This window comes from Acinonyx jubatus, chromosome E1, assembly GCF_027475565.1.
Source record: "Acinonyx jubatus isolate Ajub_Pintada_27869175 chromosome E1, VMU_Ajub_asm_v1.0, whole genome shotgun sequence".
Taxonomy (NCBI): Eukaryota; Metazoa; Chordata; class Mammalia; order Carnivora; family Felidae; genus Acinonyx; species Acinonyx jubatus.
Genome location: NC_069397.1, coordinates 48,973,043 through 48,999,329, shown reverse-complemented (window position 1 = coordinate 48,999,329; position 26,287 = coordinate 48,973,043). Strand labels below are relative to the sequence as shown.

The following is a 26,287-nucleotide window of genomic DNA, read 5'->3' as shown; positions in this document are numbered from 1 at the left end:
CGTGGAATGCTTTTCCCTTTTCGTGTCCTCTTAAATTTCTTTCATAAGTGTTCTATAGTTTACAGAGCATAGGTCTTTTACTTCTTTAGTTAGGTTTATTCCTAGGGATCTTACTGGTTTTGGTGCAATTGCAAATGAGATCGATTCCTTGATTTCTTTTTCTGCAGCTTCATTATTGGTGTATCGACGTTGTATTGGTTGTACAGATTTCTGCACATTGATTTTTATACTCTGTGACTTTGCTGAATTAGCAATTTTTTGGTGGAATCTTCCAGATTTTCTACATAGAGTATGATGTCCACTGCAAATAGTGGAAGTTTGACTTCTTCCTTGATGATTTGGATGCCTTTTACTTCTTTTTGTTGTCTGATTGCTGAGGCTAAGACTTCCAGTACTATGTTAAATACAAATGGTGAGCGTGGACATCCTTCTCTTGTTCCTGACCATAGGGGAAACGCTCTCCTTTTTTTCACATTGAGGATATTAGCTGTGGCTTTTTTCATATATGTCCTTTATGATGTTGAGGAATGTTCCGTCTATCCCTACTTTGTTGAGGGTTTTTATCAAGAATGGATTTTGGGGCTCCTGGGTGGCCCAGTCGGTTAAGCATCTGACTTTGGCTCAGATCATGATCTTATGGTTCGTGGGGCTCTGTGCTGACAGCTCAGAGTCTGGATCCTGTTTCAGATTCTGTGTCTCCCTCTCTCTCTGCCCCTCCCCCCACTTGTGTTCTGTCTCTCTCTCAAAAATAAATAAACATTAAACATTTTTTATTTGTATAAATATACAAATATATTTTTAAAATTTTTTAATGTTTATTTGTTTTTGAGAGAGAGAATGCAAGTGGGGGAGGGGTAGAGAGAGAGGGAGACAAAGAATCTGAAGCAGGTTCCAGGCTCTGAGCTGTCAGCACAGAGCCCGCCATGGAGCTTGAACTCACAAGCCATGAGATCATGACCTGAGCCAAAGTTGGACGCTTAACTGACTAAGCCACCCAGGTACCCCTATAAAAAGAATAGATGTTGTATTTTTTTTTTTTTTTGTCAAATGCTTTTTCTGCATCTACAGGATCCTATGGTTCTTATCCTTCCTTTTTTAATGTGGTGTATCACACTGATTGATTCGTGGACATTGAACCAGGCTTGCAGCCCAGGAATAAATCCCACTTGATCATGGTGAGTAATTCTTTTAATGTGTTGTTGAATTTGATTTGCTAATATCTTGTTGAGAATTTTTGCGTCCATGCTCATCAGGTATATTGACCTGTAATTCTCCTTTTTAGTGGGGTCTGTGTCTGGTTTTGGAGTCAAGGTAATGCTGGATTCATAGAATCAGTTTGGAAGTTTTCCTTCTATTTCTATTTTTTGGGACAGTTTAAGAAGAATAGGTATTAACTCTTCTCTAAAAGTCTGGTAGAATTCCCCTGGGAAGCCATTTGGCTCAGGACTCTTGTTTGTTGGGAGATTTTTTTTTTTTTTACTTTATTTATTTATTTTGAGAGAGAAAGAGGGAGTGCTCACACAAGTGGGGGAGAGGCAGAGACAGAGGGAGAGAAAGAGAATCCCAAGCAAGCTCTGTGCTGTCAGTGCAGAGTCCAACACAGGGCTTGATCCCCAAAACTGTGGGATCATGACCTAAGCCAAAATCAAGAGTTGGATGTTTAACCAACTGAGCCATCTAGGCACCCCTGTTGGGAAATTTTTGATTACTGATTGAATTTCTTTGCTGGTTATGGGTATGGTCAAATTTCCTATTTCTTCCTGTTTCGGTTTTGGTAGTTTGTGAGTTTCTGGGACTTTGTCCATTTCTTCCAGATTTCCCAGTTTGTTGGCATATAATTTTTCATAGTATTCTCTTATAATTGTTTGTTTTACTGTGGTGTTGGTTGTGATCCCTCGTCTTTCATTCATGATTTCATCTATTTGGGTCCTTTCTCTTCTCTTTTTGATAAGTCTGGCCAGGGGTTTATCAGTTTTGCTAATTCTTTCAAAGAACCAAGTCTTAGTTTTGTCCATCTATTCTACTGGGGTTTTAGTTGGTTTCTACATCATTTATTTCTACTCTCATCTTTATTATTTCCCCGCTTCTGATGGCTTTACACTTTATTTGCTGTTTATTTTCTAGCTCCTTTAGGTGTAAGGCTAGGTTGTGTATTTGGGAATTTTCTTGCTTCTTGAGATAGGCCTGAATTGCAATATTCTCCCCTCTTAGGACTGCCTCTGCTGTATCCCAAAGGTTTTGGACTGTCGTGTTTTCATTTTCATTTGTTTCCATGTATTTTTTAAAATTTCTTCTTTAATTTATGGTTAACCCATTCATTCCTTAGTAGGATGTTCTTTAACCTCCATGTATTTGAGGGTTTTCCAAATTTCTTTCTTGTGGATGACTTCAAGTTTCATAGTGTTGTGATCTGAAAATGTGCACGTATGATCTCGATCTTTTTGTACTTGTTGAAGGCTGATTTGTGACCCGGCATGTGATCTATTCTGGAGAATGTTCCAGGTGCACTTGAACAGAATATATATTCTGGTGCTTTAGGATGAAATGTTCTGAATATATCTGTTAAGTCCATCTGGTTCATTGTGTCATTCAAAGCCATTGTTTCCTTGTTGATTTTCTGCTTAGATGGTCTGTCCATTGTTGTAACTGGGGTGTTAAAGTACCTTACTATTATTGTATTATTATTAATGAGCTTCTTTACATTTGTTATCATTGATTTATATATTTGGGTGCTTCACATTGGGGGCCTATATATTTATAATTGTTAGATCTTCTTGATGGATAGACCACTTGATTATGTTATAATGCCCTTCTTCATCTCTTGTTACAGTCTTTGGTTTAAAATCTAGTTTGTCTGGGGTGGCTCAGTTGGTTAAGCTTCTGACTTTGGCTTAGGTAATGATCTCACAGTTCATGGGTTTGAGCCCCACATGGGGCTCAGTGCTGACAGCTCAGAGCCTGGAGCCTGCTTTGGCTTCTGTGTCTCCCACTCATATTCCGTCTTTCTCTCTTTCAAAAATAAATAAACATTAAAAAAATAAATAAATAAAATAAAAATCTACTTTGTCTCATATAAATATGGCTACTGCAGCTTTCTTTTGATGTCCATTGGCATGATAGATGGCTCTCCGTCCCCTCACTTTCAATCTGCAGGTGACTTTATGTCTAAAACGAGTCCCTTGTAGGCAGCATATAGATAAACCTTGTTTTTATACCCATTCTGATACCCTATGTCTTTTGACCGGAACATTTAGTCCATTTACATTCAGAGTAATTATTGATAGATATGAATTTACCGCCATTGTGTTACTTGTAGAGTTGGTGAGTCTGGTGATGCTTTCTGGTCCTTTTTAGTCTTTGTTGCTTTTGTTCTTTTTTTGTCTTCTCCACTCAAAGAGCCCCCCTTAAAATTTCTTGTAGGGCTGGTTTAGTGGTCACAAACTCCTTTAGTTTTTGTTTCTCTGGGAAACTTTATCTCTCCTTCTATTTTGAATGACAGCCTTGATGGTAGAGTATTTCCTATTCAGCACGTTGAATATATCCCTCCACTCCTTTCTGGCCTGCCAAGTTGCTATGGACAGACTGGGTGCAAACCTAATCTGTCTTCCCTTGCAGGTTAAGTACTTTTTTCCCTTGCTGCCTTCAGGATTCCTTCCTTGTTTGTGTATTTTGTGAATTTGACTGATATGTCTTGGCAACGGCCAGCTTTTGTTGAACTCAATGGGAGTTCTCTGTGTTTCTTAGATTTTGATGTCTGTGTCCTTCCCCAGATCAGGGAAATTTTCAGCTATAATTTGTTCACATAAATCTTCTGCCCTATTTTCTCTGCCTTCATCTTCTGGGACTCCTAGGATATGAATGTTATTATGTTTTAATAAATCGCTGAGTTCCCTAAGCCTGCCTTCATGATCCCTGACCTTTGTTTTCCTCTTCTTTTCAGTTTCTTTATTTTCCATAATTTTATCCTCTATTTAGCTGACTCGCCCCTCTGCCTCATCCGTCCTTATGTTTATGGCCTCCATTTGTGTTTGCCTTTCGGTTACAGCATTTTTAATTTTGGCCTGACTTTTAGTTCTTTTCTCTCTGCAGAAAAGGATTCTCTGGTGACTTCTATGCTTTTTTCAAGTTCAGCTAGTATCCTTATAATCATTGTTTTAAATCCTAGCTCAGACATTTACTTTTATCTGTGTTGATTAAATCCCTGGCCATTATTTCTTCCTGTTCTTTCTTTGGAGATGAATTTCTCCAGCTTATCATTTTAGAGGAAGAAAACAGCAACAAAAACAATGAAAATAATGATAATAATCATAATAGAATGAAATAAAAATTTAAAAATTAAAAAAAATCAAATAAAGGAAGCTAGATCCTGGGTGTGTTTTGGTCTGCTTGTTGACAGAAGCTTGATAACAAAAGAGAGAGAGAGAGAGAGAGAAAAGAAAAAGAGTGGGAAAAATTTTTAAAGAATAAGAAATAATAAATGATAAAATAAAATTTTAAAAAATTAAAAAAGTTTTGCTCTTTCTGTGTCCAAGAAACAAAAGAAAAGAAAACAACAATAAAAACAAAAGCAACAACAAAAACGAACAAAAACAAAACAAAAAAACAAATAAAGCTAGATCCAGTTTCTCCTAGAGCTGAAACTTTGCAGCACTCTATGATCAGTGGACTAAGTGCATGGAAGGGATTTGCTGGTCTTCTGGGGAAGGGGCCTGCTGCTCTGATTCTCAGGTGGACTTGCCCTAGTGGAGGTGAGCTTGGAGGGCACAGGGGTGTGGGGCTTGGTGCAGTGGCTCCATTCTCCACTTGATGGTGGAATTTAGCTCACTGGGGTCAATCCGTGTTGGTGGGCAACTGGTGAAAATGACTTCACCCCACTCTCCAGAGCAGGAAGTTTGCGCCCTCATGTGTGCACGATCAGTCACCTCTTCTATGTCCCCTGTTTCTGTCTCTCTCTGTTTGTGTCTGAGCTGTCTGCCTACCAAGCAGCATCTCCCTCCAGAGTTTCATCACAGGCATGGCTATGTTTCAATACACCCCATTTGAGAAACCCCTGCAGCTCAGACCCATAGTGATCTTCTGGGGGAGGGTGTCATCATGCTGTGGCCGGCTTCTCCCAGGAAATGGTCATGCCACAATGCAGTGGCAGCAGCTCAGAGTTTACGGTAAATCGCAACACACAGCCAGAGCCAGAGTTTGCTGCCCTCCGCTGGAGTCTTTGTGTGGGTATGGAGCCTTGATGGTTGGTGCCTGCTGGGCCTTTGGCTCACAGAGAGGCCATATGACCTCTACCGGGGGATGAGCTACTCTGTCTCCCCTCTTTATTTCTCCTCCCTGCGAAAATGGCTCCCTCCCCTCTGTGGCATCCTGGCTCTTCTCTCTCCAATTCACCTCTCCACACCATGTCCCTGCCGCCTTCTCTCCCTCAAATTATGCAGATTGTTCCATTAATCCTCAGATCGATTTCCTCGGTGTTCAAAACGGTTTGATGTTGATCTAGCTGAGTTCGAGAGACGAGACAGGCCCAGGGTCCCCTTACTACTCTGCCATCTGAACTCCTCCTCGTAACATCTTATTCTTAAAATAAATGATTTAAGACATTTTCAGTCTTAGTCAAAAACAAAGGCATAAACAAACAAACAAAAATCCAGAATGGCAGAGCAACAGAAATACAGGCAGAAAAAAAACGAATGAACTTATTAGTCAATTTACAAATGGCCAGAGATTGTATTAAAATATGCTTGACGTCACAAGTAACCTAAGAGATGTACGGTAAGTCATTAAGGTGGTATTATTTTTTTTTTATCAATCAGATTAGTAATTTTTAAAAATAACTATAATTTCCAGGGTAAGATGTGTGAAATAGACAGAGGGGATTAAGAGTACATTTACCTTGATGAGCACTGAGTAATATACAGAATTGTCACATCACCATATTGTACACCTGAAATGTGTATGCGAATTATACTTGAATAAAAAAATACCCATAAGTTCCAGTTTTGCCAAGGCTGTGGAGAGTATAATAGCTAGCATTTTATTGAGTGCTCACTCAATGCTAGATGCTGTGCAAAATACTTTACGTGTGTTGTTTCCTTTAATCCCTACTCTACCCCCAAATTCTAAAGTTTCAAATCCTAAAAGACTCTTTTGCACAGTAGCGTACTCTCTGTCTCTTACAGGTGAGTCCCTTGCTCGGCATTGCACAGCTGGTAAGGAGTAGAGCTCGGGTTTCAAGGTCAGATATGCTGGCAGACTTATCCATATGGGGTGGAGCATAGGCACAGAAATAGCAGGTCGTTGGGGGGAAGACAGAGACTTAGGTTGATTTTTTTTTTTTCCCTTGCCAGAGTAAGGTAGGTTCAAGTATGTTTGTCAGCATTTAAGGGTGATCACTAGTAGAATAAAAGACTAGAAACTTGTTACCTGGGGCTTTCCACATGAGACGAGAAAAGGACAAGTGGAACCTAAGAAAGGGAACAGAGAACAAATGTGATCAGTAGACATGGAGAAACAGGAAAACCACAGGAAAGCTTAATTTGGAGACTGCATAGTGAGATGACTGGATAAAATGACTTGGTTATCCCAGGGATTTACATCTCTCACAGAAAGTAGAAGATTCGCAGACCAGTGAAAAGAAAAACAAAATTCTACTGCTCCAAGAGACATCCTGTAATCAGATAAGAGAATTAGGTAAAAATATATCTGAGAAATGCAAATGGAAGTAATCATCGAGGGCAGGAATATATCACACAAAGGATGTTTCAAGGCAAAGAAGAGAGAGCACAAAACAGAACCAAGTTTGTTTCTTATATTTAAAAAGAAAAGACAGAGAGAAAGTTTTGGAGAGTATTTGCCAAAACTCAAATACAGCCATGCAGCTGGGTCCAAGGAAGGACAAAAAACAACAGCAAAGTCCCTGGGAATCAAGCAGATGTTCTCAGCTTCTCTCTCTCTCCGTCTCTCTCTCTTTCTGGATGCTGGGCGGCTCCACTCCTCATTCTTTGCAAATCGGGGTTTTATTTTTCTTGCTTTTGCACACAGTGTTGAGGGCTATACACAAGTCCATGGCGCTATAATCAGCCAGGAAAGAATTCAAATAGAATGCTTTACACCACGTGAAATCTATAAAGTTTCTGGCACTGGAGAATATTGTCACCAAATATATGAAGCAAAAGGCAAGGCGAGTTGTAAAATGTGTGCATCTAAGGTGAGAATCATTTTTTTTAAATATAATTTATCGTCAAATTGATTTCCATACAACACCCAGTGCTCATCCCAACAGGTGCCCTCCTCAACGCCCCTCACCCACTTTCCCCTCGCCCCCACCCCCCATCAACCCTCAGTTTGTTCTCACTATTTAAGAGTCTTTTATGGTAGGGCGCCCGGGTGGCTTAGTTGGTTGAATGTCTGACTTCGGCTCAGGTCACGATCTCATGGTTTATGAGTTCGAGCCCCGCGTCGGGCTGTGTGCTGACAGCTCAGAGCCTGGAGCCTGTTTTGGATTCTGTGTGTGTGTCTCTCTCTCTGCCCCTCCCCCACTCACACTCTGTCTCTCTCTCTCAAAAATGAATAAATGTTAGAAAAATTTTTTTTAAAAAAAGAGTCTCTTATGGTTTGCCTCCTTCCCTCTCTGTAACATTTCCCCCCCCCCCCCATGGTCTTCTGTTAAGTTTCTCAGGATCCACACATGAGTGAAAACATATGGTATCTGTCTTTCTCTGCCTGGCTTCTTTCACTTAGCCTAACACTCTCCAGTTCTATCCACGTTGCTACAAAGGGCCAGATTTCAGATAAAGAAGATGTGGTTTATATATACAATGGAATACTACTTGACAATGAGAATCATTGAATGAACACACACACACACACACACACACACACACACACACACAAATGAGACATCAGAGCACTTGTTATTTAAGCCACAGACTGGAGATGGTCCGAGCTTTTACCCAGGATCTGCTACTCGCCAACTGTGTGCATTTGGGTACATTATTTAAACTCTCTGGGCTTCATTTTTCTCATCGGTAAAATAGCACCTACCCGAGGAGACTATTATGTGATTGTGTTCATATTTAAGTGTGCCCTGCGTATTGTAGGTGCCATATGTGGCTGCTTAGTAATTACCTTTTGCATAAAATCGGTGCCATTCCACCTTCCAAATGCCAATGGCGGGATTTGGTTTTAATCGGCCGGCTGATTCTGAAGCTTATTTAGAAGAGTAAAGACGTAGGGTTAATCAAGAACATGTTGAAAAGAAGATTAATGACGGTGCTGTTGCTCTGTTATAGAGGTAGAGAGATTACGACGTGGCCGCATTGAAGGAAGAAACCAAGATTCTAAAGGAAAAAAATAGTGTCTGAAGGAGAGTGGGAGGTACGGGCTCCCACTTATGGAATGAATAAGTCACGGGGATGAGAGGGACAGTATAGGGAATAGTCAATGGTATTATAAGACTGTTGTACGGACAAATGCAGCTACTTTGTGATGACCACAGCATAACAGATAGACTTATTGAATCGCTATGTTGTACACTGGAAACCAATGCAACATTGTGTGTGAACTATACTTCAACTAAAAAAGAGGAAGGAAGGAAGGAAGGAAGGAAGGAAGGAAGGAAGGAAGGAAGGAAGGAAGGGAGGGAGGGAGGGAGGGAGGGAGGGAGGAGGAAAGAGAGGAAGAAGAAAGAGAGTCCAGAAGCCAACAAGTTTTTTTCTTAGAAAAAGTTACTTGAGAAACATTTCCTAGGGGTGTCTGGGTGGCACAGTTGGTTAAATGTTCAACTCTCGGTCTCAGCTCAGGTCACGATCTCACAGTTAGTGAGTTCGAGCCCAACATCGAGCTCGGCGCTGACAGTGCGGAACCCGCTTGGGATTCTCTCTCTCCCTCTCTCTCCGTGCCTCCCCTGCTTGTGCGTGCTTTCTCTCTCTCTGTCTCAAAATAAATAAATAGACTTAAAAAAGAAAGAAATGCATTTCCTAAATGATACTGTTTACAAAATGCTGGTGAGGTTATTAAAAGTGATAATTTTGCATCTTCTACAGAAGACAGCAGGCTTGCAGAAACACTCAGCAAGTTTTTTTTTAAACTTCCATGGTGTCATGCATTAATGAGTTCGATCTGCGTCTATTTGGCTGCCTGAACAATCTCTGGACCCACAATTAGCAAAAGAGTACACATGATTGCATAAACATTAAGGGATGGGAAGTAGGTGAGGAAGATTTCATGTGATTATCGTGGACAATGGGACGCAGACGAGCCCATTCAGTTTAAGAACTGCGTGCACAGCACATTGTTTCTCCTTCCGTTGTGTATTCAGAAAGCAATCACAGTGCAGAAGCACCCAACAGACTTACGGACTGCAAGCAGAAAGAGTGTGGTCCTTTTTCACTTTTCTTCTTCAGCCAAAAATAGACGCTGTGCGTTACAAGGAGTTTCGGAATTGCCTTGTCTTCAACCTAAACGAAATGCTCAAAAAAGGTAGAATGGCACCTCTTACCTGTTCAAAATGTTTCTTGAAAACTATGGAGGGGAGCCTGGGCGGCTCTGTGGGTTAAGTGTCCGACTTCAGCTCAGGTCACGATCTCACGTTTGGTGAGTTCAAGCCCCGCACCGGGCTCCCTGCTGTCAGCGCAGAGCCTGCTTCAGATCCTCTGTCCCCTTCTCTCTCTGCCCCTCCCCAACTCGTTCTCTTTTTTTTTTTTTCTCTCTCTCTCCCCCCCCACCTCAAAAATAAATAAGCATTAGAAGAAAAGAAAAATATGGAAAACAGGACATACTATAAAAGCCAGCAGGTGGTTACAGAGAAAGGGGTTTGTTTGCTGGGACTTATAGAAATAGCAAGCTGGTGGGTCATGAGAATTGCAGGTGTTTTTATAGGATGTGCTCAAAGGATTTTCCTATTTTGCCCTCCCAGGAAGATGCTGTAGACGGCTGGCACGCAGCTGGGATGCAGATAAAAGTTCATTGTTTTACCCTGAAAAAAATTACATCGCTTCACAGCCATCTTTCCGTATCTCGGTTTTAAGAGCTAAATTTCAGTGGAAGATTTTGAGTTGCTTTCTGACCTGATTGTATACTTACAGCTATCATTTTTTAAAACCTTTTCTTTTTCAACCTCTCCCGGCTCTGCTTTTCTCCGAACTGGCTCTTTACTTGCGTTTCTTTAAAAAGACTGTGCTGGGGGCCAGCTCTCCCATTAGGGCTTTGTATGAAAAAGCTAATTGAGAAAGACTAGATTCTCTTTGGTTTGATAGTTCCTAATGTTTTGATACGTCCAGCCAGCCATCTGCAACTACAAACTCCCTGCTGAGGAGCTGGCTGGGAGACAAAGAAATGGAAAACTGCGGAGAAGTCACCATGTGATGTGAGCAGAGAGTTTTTGGCAGGCTGGCTGAATTAAGACCATAATCCTTTTCGGAAATCATTCTAAAACGGAACTATTCACAATAAACATGAAATTAAAAGCATGATGTAGTAGTGACCCAAAAGGAATGTGAATTCTTCTCCAGGACATGCAGAGACATGTGGATGAACCGTTTCTAGATTCTTGCCCCAGCTTTCCTGAGAGTAAGTTAATCTCTAAAATTGTGATTGTTTTGCATATACAACTATAACTTACGACTTCGAATAGGGAATGCCAAACATTTGGATGAAAACTATTCAAGGCAGTAAGTTATTTGTTGTTTTGATTTTCCCCCAATCAGCTGAGTGTTTTCTATTGTATGGCTAAATAACCCGTTGGGGAACTAAGTGGTTTTGGTTTTTTTTCATTTTTACCCTATGACTAAAGCGTGTTTGGACAAATAGCATCTATTATCTAAAAGGTATTAGACGGATTGAAAGGAATGTCACTTTCTGTCATTTCTTTGCAAATAGGGGCTGCTTCCCAAGTTATTAGAATTACTTACTCTTTTTTGTTTGTTTTCAGTTTTACTGCCCGAGTATTTGTAAACATGGAGGTGGGGGGGGGGCACACGATTTTCTGAGTGAGTTTTGAATTGTTTTAGCTGGCTGCGGATTTTCAAGAAAACTTAGGGCAATATTTTCATTGACCTTGTTTATATACTACGTCTATAGGAGTCTTGATCTCATTTGTCGTGCAATGTACTTATTTTCTGAATATGAAGAGTTCTTTCTGGCAGGAGGTGACTGGCTTTTTACAGAGCCACATTATTATTTCTAGATCACACAACTTCCGATTCGGAGCAATGTAAGCTAGTTAGATGTTTCGTGCTACTGTGGTGAATAGTAATTTTTTCCCCCTGACATTTACATCAGGATGTGTAGCGGGAAAAAAAAATCAGTCTTAACAGTCCGAAGGAAATACCCACAATCATGACAATTAGGTCATGTTAATTTCTTGTATTCATCAATATTTTCTAGCATATGCATTGCTAAAGAAAGAAAGAAGAGTAGGCGTGTAGGCGGTGTATTTAACCCTCTCAGATACCATGGCTTACTGGGGTACCGGTTTCTTAATTGGTGACATCGTAGTGTCATTTCAGTTGGGATCTCCAGGCCGTCACAGCCTGCTCTGGTGGTGCTATCTATGGTCAAGAACTCAGCCACATAGCTTCTGGATTCCTTTGTTAATTTTTGGACAGTTTTTGAACATAAATTCACGCCCTCATTTGTCCCACAAGCAGCTCTTTGTGTCCTAAAGCCCTCGCCTTCGTCTTGTTCTCGGTTTTCACGCTCTCAGACTCCCTTTTGTGCTCTGTGTATTAATTTTCATTGCTGCTGTGACAGAGGACCGTGAACTTTGTGGTGGGAAACAAAACAGATTTATCATCTGACGGTTTGAGAGGTGAGAAGTGTGATGTGAGTCTCACCGGATGAAAATCGGGCTGCTGGCAGGGGGGCCTTCGATTCTGCAGAGCCATTCTGTTTTCTTGCCTCCTATAGCTTCCAGAGGCTGCCGTATTCCTCAGCTCATGCCCACCTTCCTCCATCTTCAAAGCCAGCAACAGGTTGAGTCCTTTTAACATCACCTCATCTGGCTGCCTTTTTTACCTCCCTTTTCCACTTTTCAGGATGCTTGTGATTACTTGGGTCCACCCAGATCATCCAGGATCGTCTCTCTGATTTTAAGTCCGTTGATTAGCAACCTCACTCTCATCCGTTACCTCAATTCTCCTTTGTGGTGTAATGTAATATATTCACAAGTTCCAGGACTAGAAGGGAACCATTATTCTGCCTACCACGTTCCTCTTCAATTATTCCATGCCTTTCAGACTGAAAGAGCAGATTCACAATACTCTTTACAATACACAATGATTAGGTTTTATCTCCGGCAATGCCTCCCGAGGCTGCCTTGAGTAAGTGATCTTCCCATTTGAGTTACCTCCTAAATACCAGTAGGGACCAGAATATTTGTGGCTTTGCTCTCACCCCATGGATAAGATCAGCATTAGGCCATGAATCTAGTAGCCAGAAACAACCTCATTACTCATATGATGGAAGAGACAACACAACTCTATGGTTTCCATCCCTTTTCAATACAGAGCCAAAGGAAAGGAGAACACGACCACCCCGAAAAGCCAGATCTTATTGGCCAATCGACCTTGTGCTCTAAGCTTTGTGCCAAGGCTCAAGCCACTACCGTTGGACCATTTCCTGGACCAACTCCCACTCCTAGAATGTTGGGTTCTATTAAGTAAGGTTACGCTTCATGGTTTCTTTATGAACTAAGATAATTCATGAGCATTCATGCTTTACAAGTCTCAGAGAAATTTTGTTACTCTTCCTGATGGGAAAATAATGAGATAGACCTCTTGCAATTCAATTATGTAACTCATTATGGTAGATATACTAGTAATTCTTGGGCTCCTCTAAGACGACCATACAGTTACATCATACTACCACTACCAGACTGAGTGTTATATCTAGAATCTGCTGCCTTCACTAGGTTTGAAAGAGATCATTTAATGGCTGTTGGGCAGATATGTCCTGAATTATTGTTATATAGGTTCTATGTATATGATGTCCTCTGCAAACAATTCTATAGAGTTGCTGATAACTTGGCCTACCTATTGGAAACCAACAGCCTGGCTGACTGGTAGACCTGTGTGTAAGCCTGAAGGCTAGTCCTCTCTCCCTGTGAGCCTAAGCCCTTGTGCGGATTACCCCCAAGGCCAAGGTTGAGCAAATAAATAGGAGGAAATGGAGGACTTCCACTGACAACAGCAGAGTGCCTACATGGGTGCCTACAAATAGGTGTATGTTGCCTCTGATAATATACTATTAGAATGAGCTTCCAACTCAAGGAACTCCAACTACAAATTTATTTGATTCATGTGTCCATTGTCTGCTCACCCCTTATCCCTATTTCAACCTCCCACCTATCCACTTGTACGCATGGGGAAGTAAGAGAACATCATGAATCTGAAAATTATTTTAGGTGCATCTTTTCTACTGGCAATAAAATGGGTCCCACCACATTGCAAGAATCAACTTTGTCTGTAATGACACCATACACACCCCTTTACCAAACAGACCTTACCACGATAACTATAACTTTCTGTCCATACTTTTCCAACAAGGAGCACTTTCACACCACCGGGTTCAACTCTGACAAGGTCTCAGAAATCTAGACAGCACGAGAAGGCACAGAACTTCAAAGATTCTCTCTATTGTTCAGGACCTTTCTTACCTCTTTCACTTTTTTTTTTTTCCCGAGAAAATCCAATGTGGCTGTAGGGTGAAGAAAAATTGGTTAGGCTATTTTTATTCTTCGCATTTTAGACTCTTTTAGATTCTACGTTTTGCATCCCACACGTACATCATCTAAGGTTTGATTTTTTTCCTCCTCATCTCTGCAAATACCCTTTGCCGTGGACACACCTTGTCTCCCCACCCACACTCAGATGAGGGGCTTGTCCCCCCGGTCCAGAAGCTGCAAGGTTGGCTCTCTTTGCACCCATCATGGGCTTGTTTTTCTTGACAATTCAGTTCATCAAAGTCTTCTTGCGTCTGTTGGTTTTTGTTCATGCCATGGGACTGTGGTTTTCATTTTGTTTGGGTTATTGTTGTTTCTACCACTGGTGTAAAGATGTTCCACATTCTTCTGTATCCCGGCTGTGGACTTGAAGAAAACAACAATACTGTATTCGTGCACATTCTCGTCACCTTCCTTGACTTCCCACGAGGTGAAACCAGCTGCCATGCTTCTGCCATGGCTTTTCACCCTACGGGTCATTTCAAGGGAAAGAATACTGTGTGGGTTTCAGGGATCTCTTAATAATTTAGATTCAGTTAACTTTGTCAATTAATTTTTGATTCATAAGCACATTGTGGCACTCCTTTGTGTACATTTCTTAATTTGAAGCAAAATTTAATTTGGTGGGGGAGTGTCTGTGGTTTGGGGTTAAATCATTCTAGTTTTATCGCAAATAAATATTTCATCAGTGTTCTTTATTTTTGTCCCTTTGGGTAGATTTTTCAAAGGAAAAAGGGCAAATCATTTTCTCACTTCCACTTGGGAGATATCAGGCTGGTTTCTGTTCCATTATACATTGTTGACTCATTCCTTCCTGCATGACCACACCTCTATGCTGTCAACTTGATTCCAACTTTCCCCTCTATCCTTTAATTTTAAAAAATCATTACTTTTTGATATTTTCTGTCATTGTATTTGGTACTTGGAGAGTTTTTTTGGGAAATACGCATCTTTCCACTACCTTGAAAAATTAATTTCCATTGGACTTTTCACAATGTTATTTTCTTCAATGTATTTTTCTTGCAACTGTGTTTTCTTCTTTTTGGGTATCTCTTTACCAAATACTTTACTTTGGATCCTTTGTTTGTTTGTTTGTTTGTTTGTTTGTTTCTACTTCACGTAGTTTTATCTCTCTCATTGTTTCTAAGTGAGTTTTAATTTTCTTTGAAAAATTTTTCTCTGTATCATAGGAGATTTTATATTCTTTACTGACTTCGATGGGAATTTTAAGTAGGATTATTGGCTTTTCATTTCTTCTTACCTTTCTCCTTGAATTTAACTATAGTTCATTATATGGAAGATTTAAAACCTTGTCTTCTGTTTATTGTAATAAAGCTGTCTTTTTTAAAAAATCGTATATTTTCTCTGCCTTTTGCAGAGATTACTCTGAGAGTAATCAATCTTTCCTTATGTTCCAGCATTTGGGAGTTCCTGATAATTACTACACAAAGCAAAGCCCATGGATAAGTAGTCTGAGTGGATCCCTCCTAGAGCTCCTCACCACCTGTCTGGTGAAATGTGGGAAATTCCCTAGACGAATTTCTTTTTTAAAAAAAAATTTTTTTTAATGTTTATTTATTTTTGAGAGAAACAGAGAAAGACAGAGCACAAGTGGGGGAGGGGTAGAGAGGGGGAAACACAGAATCTGAAGCAGGCTCCAGGCTCTGAGTCATCAGCACAGAGCCCCACGCAGGGCTTGAACTCTCCAACTGCGAGATCATGACCTGAGCCGAAGTCGGACGCTTAACGGCCTGAGCCACCAAGCGACCCCCTAGATGAATTTTGACAACAGCATGGCACACCGGTTAAGAGTGAGGTCTCCAGAAGTTGGTTTTCCGGAATAAAGCTCTGATTCTGCTATCCATCATTCGCTGCGTTTGGCCACTCAGCCTCCGCGGGCCTCATTTCCCTCATCTTTAATATGGGGAGACTAATAGGATCTACGTCAAAGGTTTATCATGGTGATTAAAATAATTGACACGCTAGTTAGCTTCAACTTCCCCTTGTATGTTTTTAGCTTTCTGGCTCCCTTTCCTATACCTGCAGCTGAGAACAGCTGTTACAATGGTTTTTTTTGGTTTGATTGCACGTTTCCTATAGCAGACCTTCACACTTACTTTACTTTACTTTCTTATTTCAAAATAAACAGGGCAGAATGAGCAAGAGGCACATAAGCGTGGGTCAGCAAACGTGCGCCCTTCTCTGCAAGAACTTTCTTAAAAAATGGAGGATGAAAAGAGAGACCTTGTTGGTATGCTTCAGCGTCTTCTCATGTTTCAAAGAGGAAACTGTGGGAGTTTTCTGGGTGGTACACACTTTATCTTCATTATTTAATGTTTCATATATATACACACACATATATACACTTTTTAACTACCAGGCTGGATTTCTTTGTTCAAATTCTGGACTTTGCTATTACTTTAACTGAGAGTCCTTTAAATATATTATTAGTAGATTTCCTACTGGAGGCATTCTTTAAATAACTGATGTGCAGAAGCTTCCTGAAAAATAAAGCCACATCTGTACATTGCAGGCATCATACTTCTTAACATCTGAACTCATTTGAAACTCATGAAGGAATAGGTATAAAAGTTCAGGGTCAAAGTCAAAGAAAGAGGTAAATTTAATCCAAAATTAATGCAACAAATAATCCAAAATTTAAAAAACCCAACAACTCAAAGGATACCTTGTAGCACTTCTACCCAAGTATACTTTGGACACAGACAACATCAATTTGAAAGAAATAATGGGTATATAAAGAAACAGGACAAGAAAGTGGCATTTTGAACTTTTGCTCTATTAAGAGAGTATTTTCTTCCAGTGAGAACGATCAGATGGGCTTTGTATAAAAAATTAAGTAAATTAAGAAAAACATAATAAAAAAATTAAATCACCCACTAAATATCCATAGTTCGAAGGTTAATCTATTAACATTTGATTTTATGAACATTGTGTGTGTGTGTGTGTGTGTGTGTGTGTGTGTGTGTTGTCTCAACAAGTATGTATTGAATGCTTAGATTGGCAGTAAATAAAGCATACAAAAACCCCTGCGTGGAGTAAAGATTACATAAGTATAAATATAAAAGTTGGATTCTACCTTATATAGGTGTTTTACTTCCAACCTTTTAACTGTTTTTGACATAAGCATTGTGTCTATCAATTGATCCATCTAGACAGATGCATTTGGTGTAGGTATAGACAACACATATACTAAAAGAAGATCAGGGGTGCCTGGGTAGCTCAGTCGGTTAAGCATCCGACTCCTGGTTCCAGCGCAGGTCATGATCTTGTGGTTTCGGGAGTCCAAACCCTACATTGGGCTCTGCGAGGGCAGCATGGAGCCTGCTTGGGATTCTGTCTCCCTCTCTCTCTACCCGCCCCCGACTCGTGCTGTCTCTGTCTCTCTCAAAAGGGATGGGTACACTTAAAAAAGGAATTTTTTTTAAATAAGATCAGATGGTAAGTAAGATATATACTTCTTTTAACTCCCATGTGTTTAGAATTGAAAGGAAATAGTGAAGTGTGCTCTTAATGCCAGATTGCAAATGCATTCTGCTGCGTTTCCCATTTCGGAATGTTGTCACAAAGACAAAGGTTTTTAACGTTCTTTTTATGAGCGGTTTTTTAGGACTATCTTCTTCCACATGCAGGGTGGCAGCAGATAAAAATATGACCTTCCTCCTGTTGATGGAAGCTGGTAACCTATTTCATAACATATGACACTTCTTTATCATTGACGCTCGGGTTTCAACATGACTATAAGCCATTAGGCCATTCATGAAGCAATCCAGCCTCTAACACTCACATGAAAGTGTGATTAAATGTAGATTCTCAGTGATAATTGGGACCTGATGCCATAACTCTGTCTTGATGCATGGATGCGCATATTTCAAAATATGCAGAGTAAAAGACAAAAGAAGATTGAAACACTTGGAAACTGGGAGAGAAAACTGGTCAAAGCTACACAGAAAATTAAGTGTTTTAAGTTGTTCGTGGATGACTTATCTGTGGTTGAACAGCTATTGATTTGCTTTATTTTTCTCTCATTGCTGTGTAGGAATGGTTTTTCTCATTTCTTCTAGTATTGTTTGCATACCGACTTTCCTCCAATTTACATCAAGTTAATGACTTTCCTCAATTGCCTGCAATGGATCTGGGACGTGTAGATCATTTTAACGATTCTAATTATGTGATTGCGTTCGCACCCGAATCCAAAACAACCCAGGAGATCATGAACAAAGTGGCTTCGGCCCCATTCATGAAAGGTATGTTCTCCTGCAGGTCTTTGCCAAACACACCCCTTTATGTTGGGATTAACTTTTATCCTCATTAGAGTCCGTATCAAAACGAGACAGTCCAGTATTATTCAAATGTATATTAGTGAGAAGATTCTGGAAATGTGGGACAGCACATGGTTTTTAAATCTCTTCAAATACATAAAAAATATATATATTCTGAAGCCGTTATATATGGAAAGTGGGATATACCAAATAAGTACTTATGGAATAGTCTCTTTCTCTCACCTCCGTGTCCTGGTAGCCCAGGAGTCCCAGCTCTGGCAGAAAGGAGATGCAGAGGTCTTGGACGGGATATTTACAGGGTGAAGAATATTGTCACCCCAGATAGAAGCCTACGAGGAAGAAAAGGTTCTGTCAGAAAGGCTCAGTAGTCAACTGGAAGAGACTCCCCCTGGTCAAACCCGGCATACTCTGAGCTCCAACAGGAATAATAAATGCAATGAGTTGAATCACATCCAATGTATACATGAAATCCAGGCTTTCGTAACGTATTAAAAGGAAAAAATGTTGCTTTGGGAGGATGGTTCAAAATCAGTTCCTATTATGAAAATCTGTGTATAAAGGGAAAACACCAGCATTTATTCTATATGAAGTGTATTATTGGATAATCACACAGATGATGGAAAGTACTGTTCCATAAACATTTTCCACTAGTAAAAACCATACGATGGGAATATAATATCACCATTTTGAAAGTGCCATTGAATTATTGGATCTAGGCACTGAGCGCCCATGGCTGCTAATATCTCAAATAAACAACAACAACAACAACAAAACCAGCCAGATATTCAGAAATCATGACACTCTGAAGAAAGAATACACACCACTTATAGTCTTGACGAAAGTATTGGACCTGAGTCTGATAAGTTTCTGGATGCAGCTGCCAGATTGCAGGAAATTGCGTGGTTTAAGTGGCCTGGGTTTGGTCAGTAACAGTCATTAATTTACATTATATCTTTGGAATAAACAAATTATCCTGAGAAAACATTCTCCAAGTTTAACAACTTTACGCTCTCTTTGGAAGTTTGGCCACAGGGGCACCATTGTCAAACGAAATTATATATTATAATTATAGCATGTATTTCCACTTTGGATAAATCTGTGTATGTAGGAGTGGTATGCTACTGTTCCAAATTCATTGTGTTTTAAGCCATTGTTTTAAAAGTGTTTTTTGCAGGGAAAGCGTGATCTATTTGCAATCAAAGTGATTGCCACATACCTCCGATTTTATCTAGATTTTAGACCCCCAACCCCAGTACAACTGTCTTTTTTAGGACCAGCACAGCCTTTAGTAAATAAAGAATTTTCACCTAAAATAACTTAAGCATAACTGAATACGGCATGCTGTCTTTGGACCACATAGAAATCTTCTTACTTATTAGCTATCTCCTTCTTTCATATGACTCTTTCTTTCATATGACAGGAAGAACAATCACGGGGTGGCCAGATGAGAACAGCATGGAAGAATTGGATTTAAACTACTCAATAGATGCAGTGAGAGTCATCTTTAATGATACCTTCTCATACCATTTAAAATTTTTCTGGGGAAGTAGAATCCCCAAGATGAAGGAACACAGAGACCATTCAGGTAACTTTCCTACTAGAAATTTTTTTTTTTTTTGCTATTACGTCATTAGTCACTAGAGGTCGCATGTGATAGCTGAACTCTGTACCCAGCATGTACTTTTCATTTCTGAACATAAATGAGATTCATTCTTCCCATTATTTATTGTTAAAGTTTATTTATTTTGAGAGAGAGAGATCGTGTGGGAAGGGTAGAGAGAGAAGGAGAGAGAGAGAGAGAGAGAGAGAGAGAGAGAGAGAGAGAGAGAATCCTAAGCAGGCTCCACACTATCAGTACGAACTACAAACCATGAGATCATGACCTGATCCAAAATCAAGAGTTGGCTGCTTCACCGACTGAGCTGCTGAGGCGCCCCAAGATTCATCCTTTTTTAAAAAATTTTTTTAACATTTAGTTATTTGTGAGAGAAGAGAGAGACAGAGCATGAGTGGGGGAGGGGCAAAGAAGGAGGAAGTCACAGAATCCCAAGCAGGCTCCAGGCTCTGAGTCGTCAACACAGAGCCCGACACGGGGCTCAAACCCACAAACTGTGAGATCATGACCTGAGCCCTAGTTGGATGCTTAACCGACTGAGCCACTGAGACACCCCAAGGTTCATTCTTATTAAATAAAGCCTATGTTTCTAGGTATATTGTTTTATTAAGAAATTATATTTGCTATTATTATTCCTATGTTACTGCTAAATATAACCTGAAAGAGAGATTCTTATTCAGTGAATACCAAATGTTTTAAAAAAAAAAAAATCAGCGCTTTCTTAGCACAAGCAAACAGAAGAGCAAAACTCAACAAAACATTCTTGGCTAATTGAGAGAATGACATTGTAAATGGTGGTGTTCTTCTTTCACCAAAGCTCACTGTCAAGTAACGGAAGGAAAAACCACATGTGAAGGTTCAATGTTCTGGGAGAAAGGCTTTATAGCTTTTCAGGCCGCCATTAATGCTGCTATCATTGAAGTGAGTATTAAGTTAAAGAAGGCTAATCGCGCTGTAAGTTAACTTTTGATGCACGGTGCTGTATTGGGTTGTCCTATCTTATCATTGAATTTATCCACTTAATTTATTTGGCACAATGCACTGGACAACTGCTGTATTTAAGCCATGACACTAAGCCCTGAGGATCAGGAAATAAGGACAATACAGGCACTTTTCTCCAGGGATGCTGGATAGTGAGGGGATAGAAATATGGATATGGAGTCGTCATAAGAGATTAGGTTCTATCAATGATGGAATTATAAATGCTGTGCAAGGCAAACAACGAAGCAGGAGATACTCTGATGAGAAATGTCAGCGGAGATGACTGACAGAGGTGACATTTCAGTGGTGACTTTGAGCAAGAGTAGAATTGTGTCCCTTAAAGATGGTAAATAGACATGCTCTAAGGAGTCAGGACAAAACTTGGAGAGTTCCAGGAACTACAAGGGGCCAGATCACGAATGAGCATGGATATTTAAACGTGGAATGCACATCGTTTCTTATAACTGAGAGACAACGTGCAAGGTGATGATTAGCTTGATGATAACAATTTGTTCACTGATACCTTCCCTTAGATCACGACAAATCGCTCAGTGATGGAAGAGCTGATGTCAATTACTGGTATAAATATGAAGATACTACCTTTTGTTGCCCAAGCAGGAGTTGCGACTGATTTTTTCATATTCTTCTGCATTATTTCTTTTTCTGCCTTCATTTACTATGTATCAGTCAATGTTACACAAGAAAGGCAATACATTAAGTCATTGATGACAATGATGGGCCTTCGAGAGTCAGCATTCTGGTAAGTTACATGGTAAGTGAAGTGCAATCTATCACGCAACCTAAATAAACACAGCAAGCTAGCCAATTGGACTCCCTATGAAGTATCCTATTTAAACTTGATTCTTGCAGAAAGCAGTGCATTATAAATGAATGGAATAGATTCAAGCAAGTTTGGTAAATGCAACTTTTCCTACTTCTTTGAATTAAAGAAAGCCTGATTCCATAGATGTCTGCTGATACCCGGGTCACTGTGCAATAGAAATGATGGCTCTCAGTCCCTAGTTGCCATACGTGAGTGAACCCAAATGTGTGAGAACTTGAGGTTTCTAATGTTTGATGAAATATACATTTCAGAGGTCTCATTAGATGGGGTGGTTGATATCGCCCATGCGTTGAATGAACCAACACTCTGATGACACTGAATGAACAAGCCCATTAAGCTCTTTAAGCACAGAGATTTCTGAGTGGAGGAAGTTAGAACCGAGGCCTGGGTGGCAGGAAATCACGGGTCTTCTCCTTCTGAGCGTTACCTCCCCGAGCAAGCTACTTAATCTCTTTAAACCTCAGTGTTCTTTTCTGTGAAATATTGGTCATAGCATCTATTTCCGTTGGCTGTGAGGATTACAGAAGAGAATGTATTTGAAGTGCTTTGCATTGAGCTTAACAAAAAGTCAACTGAATATTAGGTGGCACTCGATAGAAATTTGGGAAGGATCACAGTCTGAGAGGGCAGTAGATGTAAGTGAAGAAACCAAGGAGTGAATCCCCAGTTAACAACAACAAATTTTTAACGAGTTTAGCCAAGGGGTGTATTTGAGATACAGAATAGTAAAAGCATGAGTTCTGGACTGAAAAAAGTCATGGTTTGAATTTGCTTTTTTTGCACACTGATGTTATTCTCAATAGTAAACAAGATTTGTAGAATATACAGAATAGATCTAGACATATGCCATGTAGTCTTTAAAAGAATGTTAGGCACTATTCAGTTGAGTAAGAAAATCCCGCATATTTTTTCTTTTTTTTTAATTTAAATTTTAGTTAACATAAATATGCAATATTGTATGTGCAATATGAGTTTCAGGAGTGGAATTCAGTGATTCATCACTTACGTGTAACCCCCAGGGCTCATCCAACAAGTGCCCTACTTAATGCCCATCTCCCATCTAGCCCATCCCCCACCCACCTCCCTCTGTCAACCCTTAGTTTGTTCTCTATTGTTAAGAGTCTCTTGTGGTTTGTTTCCTTCCCTCTTTTCCCCTCTTTCCCATATGTTCATCTGTTTTGTGTCTTATATTCCGCACATGAGTGAAATCATATGGTATTTGTCTTTCTCTGATTGACTTATTTTGCTTAGCATATTACATTCTAGCTCTATCCGCATCATTGCAAATGGAAAGATTTCTTTTTTTTATTTAAATTCAAGTTAGTTAACATATAGTATAGCATTGCTTTCCAGAGTAGAATTCAGTGATTCATCCCTTACACATAACACCCAGGGCTCATCCCAAGTGTCCTCCTGAATTCCCATCACCCATTTTGCCCATCCCCCGACCCAACACCCCTCCAGCAACCCTCAGTTTGTTCTCTGTATTTACAAGTCTGTTATGATTCACCTCCCTCTCTCCTTTTATCTTATTTTATGTTTCCTTACCTTCCCCTATGTTCATCTGTTTTGTTTCTCAAAGTCTACATATGGGTAAAATCATATGATATTTGTCTTTCTCTGACTGACTTATTTCGCTTTGCATAATACAATCTAGTTCCATCCATGTTGTTGCAAATGGCAAAATTTCATTCTTTTTGACCACTGAGTAATATTCCTATATATGTATATTCATATATATATATATATATATACACACACACACACACACCACATCTTCTTTATCCATTCATCAGTCGATGGACATTTGGGCTCTTTCCGTAATTTGGCTATTGTTGATAATGCTTTTACAAGTACGTGCCCCTTCAAATCAGCATTTTTGTATCCTTTGGATAACTACCGAGTCGTGCAATTGCTGGGTTGTGGATTAGTTCTATTTTCAATTTTTTGAGGAACTCCCGTACTGTGTTGCAGAGTGCATTCCCACCAACGGTGCAAAAGTGTTCCCCTTTCTCCAGATCCACACCAAAACCCGTTGTTTCTTGTGTTGTTAATTTTAGCCACTCTGCCCAGTGTCAGGTGGTATCTCATCGTGGTGTTGACTTGTACCTTCCTGGGGATGAGTGATGTTGAGCGTCTTTTCATGTGTCTGTTCTCTGGAAAAGTGTCTATTCATGTCTTCTGCCCATTTCTTAACTGAAGACCCCATGTTTTAATGCTGCCAATTGATACCAATTCTATTTATTTATTTCCTCCAGAAATGTTTAAGTGAGTACAGAAGTGGAGAAAATGGATTGCTGGTTTGGTCTAGAATGGGAGTTTTGTCTGGTGTCTCTCTTTTTGTATGAAAATTGTGTAACTCAATACTGAAGGAAACTTTGCTCACTGTGTTTTTAAAAGAATAGAAGGGGCGCCTGGGAGTCTCAGTGGGTTAAGCATACGACTTCGGCTTGGGTCATGATCTCGTGGTCCGTGAGTTCGAGCCCTACGTCAGGCTCTGTGCTGACAGCTCAGACCTTGGAGCCTGTTTCAGATCCTATGTCTCTCTCTCTCTCTCTCTCTCTCTCTCTCTCTCTCTGCCCCTCCCCCACTCATCCTCTGTCTCTCTCTTTCAAAAATAAATACACATTAAAAATTTTTAAAAAAATAGAAATCTACAGACAGAGAAAAGCAAACAATATGCTAAAAAGAAGAGAGAAACCAAATAAATCCAATTAGGAAGGGGGTAAAAAAAAATCAGGACTTTTCCCCCATAGGAAAAGGCTGTGACATTCTATTAATACCACACACAAATGATATTTAGAAGTTTGTAGGACATGGAGAGATGAAGAATTTCAGATAAATAGAGTGATTGAGCAAAGGGAATCATTACAATTAGGCAAGACTTCTCAAAAACATGATGGCATTTTAAACTTTGAAGAAAACCAAGTGGTCATTGTGGACTCGTTATGAACCAGTTACCACATTAACCACATAACGTGCAACACTTCCCTTAATTCTGTTATTATTTTTCAACAGACAGTGAGGAAGTTAAGCAAGATTAAATAGCTACCTCTCGGGGCGCCTGGGTGGCGCAATCGGTTAAGCGTCCGACTTCAGCCAGGTCACGATCTCACGGTCCGTGAGTTCGAGCCCTGCGTCAGGCTCTGGGCTGACGGCTCGGAGCCTGTTTCCGATTCTGTGTCTCCCTCTCTCTCTGCCCCTCCCCTGTTCATGCTCTGTCTCTCTCTGTCCCAAAAAATAAATAAACGTTGAAAAAAAAATTAAAAAAAATAAAGAGCTACCTCTCAGGATCATAAAGATACAATGAACAGAGGTAACAGAGAAACCCTGAGCCCACATCTGTATGATTAGAAAGCTGATTCTCTCCCCCTATAAAGAATTTTCTTCCTGTTACTTTGCCGTTGAGAGCAAGAAAAATGTATTTTCATATCCCTCTATGTTTCTGCATCTATCTATGTCCTATGTGTGTGTGACTATCTGTATCTATATCTATTCTATATCTAGTCATCGATATCAAGAGTTAACAAACCATGGCCCCTTTATGTACCGTCTGCAAGCTAGGAATGGCTTCTACGAAAATGCCTTAAAAAATCAAAAGAACAAAAATATTTTATGGTACACAAAAGTTTCTATGAAATTCAGATGTCAACGTCTACACATTGTCTGCACGTTGTCCGTGCTGTTTCGGTCCTGCAAAAGCAGACCTGAGTAGCTCTAAGAGACTGTATGGTCTGAAAAGCCTAAGAGATTTACTACCTGGCTCTTCAGGGGAAAAGTTTGCTGAAACCCACTTCATCACCTGCTTTTTTGTCCACGGGCTTTATATTTTACTGAAAGAAGTCCAGAAACTATACATCATCATGGATGTCTTCCCAGAAAACGTCTCCCAATTAACCTCATTATATCACCCAGTCTGTCTCTTTCTTCTTTTGCAATTAGCTACCCATTTTACCTGTTTACTTGTTCATTGTCTACCTTCCCCGGTCGCCTATGACCTTTGGGGACAGAGAAGTTTTCTACTCTACTAGCTGTTGTATTCCCTTAACTCTTGATTTATGGTAAGCTTCCCAAATCATCTGCAGAGTACGTGAATAAATAAAGTGATAAAGTACCAGCCCTCTGAACTGATGCTTAGTTTCTGTGCTAGGCTCTGCTGGGGGTTGATGTATGGTGGCTTCAACTTTATCGTGGCCACTTTGATGGCTCTTATTGTAACATCCGCCCAAGTCGTCGTCCAAACTGGCTTCGTGGTGATCTTCACTCTCTTTCTCCTCTATGGCCTGTCTTTGGTGAGTTGGTGAATTTAATCTCTCTCTCCCTCCCTCCCTCTCTCTCTCTCTTTCTCTCTCTCTCTCTCTCTCCCCCCCTCTCCTTCTCTTTGAGAGAGTCATTTCCCTCTGATTCTGATCACACTTGTTTCTGTTCACGGTATTTGAATCTTTGCATGGGACAGTGTCTGGGGAGGCGGGGGGAGGCGGGGAGGAGGAATGGATATCACATACTTTTGTATTATGAATTTTTTTTTATTATGCTGGTGATGATTCTCAGAGAATTACATACTACCTGAACTTTTTCTCTCCTCTCAGATAACTTTAGCTTTCCTGATGAGCGTGTTGATAAAGAAACCTTTCCTTACGGGTTTGGTTGTCTTTCTCCTCACTGTCTTTTGGGGGAGTCTGGGATTCACTGCATTGTACAGAGATCTTCCTGCATTTTTGGAATGGACCTTATGTCTTCTTAGCCCTTTCGCTTTCACTGTTGGGATGGCCCAGGTAAGAGTTAATGTAGCTATTTCATTTTTTTTGTTTTTTACAAACATTAAAACA

At 40.1% G+C, this 26,287-nt stretch overlaps 1 protein-coding gene across 7 annotated transcripts in view; it reads left to right on the top strand.

Annotated features, from left to right (window-relative positions):
* Positions 1–1,085: 1,085 nt before the first annotated feature.
* The window catches only part of ABCA9 (ATP binding cassette subfamily A member 9), a 71,021-nt gene continuing 45,819 nt past the window's right edge, over positions 1,086–26,287 (top strand). Inside the window, exons 1-8 of one of the 7 annotated variants that reach the window (XM_053212486.1) lie at positions 1,086–1,175; positions 15,867–15,968; positions 17,800–17,982; positions 19,439–19,603; positions 20,451–20,554; positions 21,148–21,374; positions 25,609–25,750; positions 26,048–26,233. In XM_053212486.1, coding sequence (XP_053068461.1) covers positions 15,941–15,968; positions 17,800–17,982; positions 19,439–19,603; positions 20,451–20,554; positions 21,148–21,374; positions 25,609–25,750; positions 26,048–26,233 — 1,035 coding nt within the window. In that variant the 5' untranslated portion in view covers positions 1,086–1,175; positions 15,867–15,940. Of the gene's footprint in view, positions 1,176–10,408; positions 10,668–15,866; positions 15,969–17,774; positions 17,983–18,734; positions 18,882–19,438; positions 19,604–20,450; positions 20,555–21,147; positions 21,375–25,608; positions 25,751–26,047; positions 26,234–26,287 lie in introns of those variants that run through there. The other 6 variants (XM_053212482.1, XM_053212484.1, XM_015072659.3 and 3 more) reach the window with 6 other exon arrangements.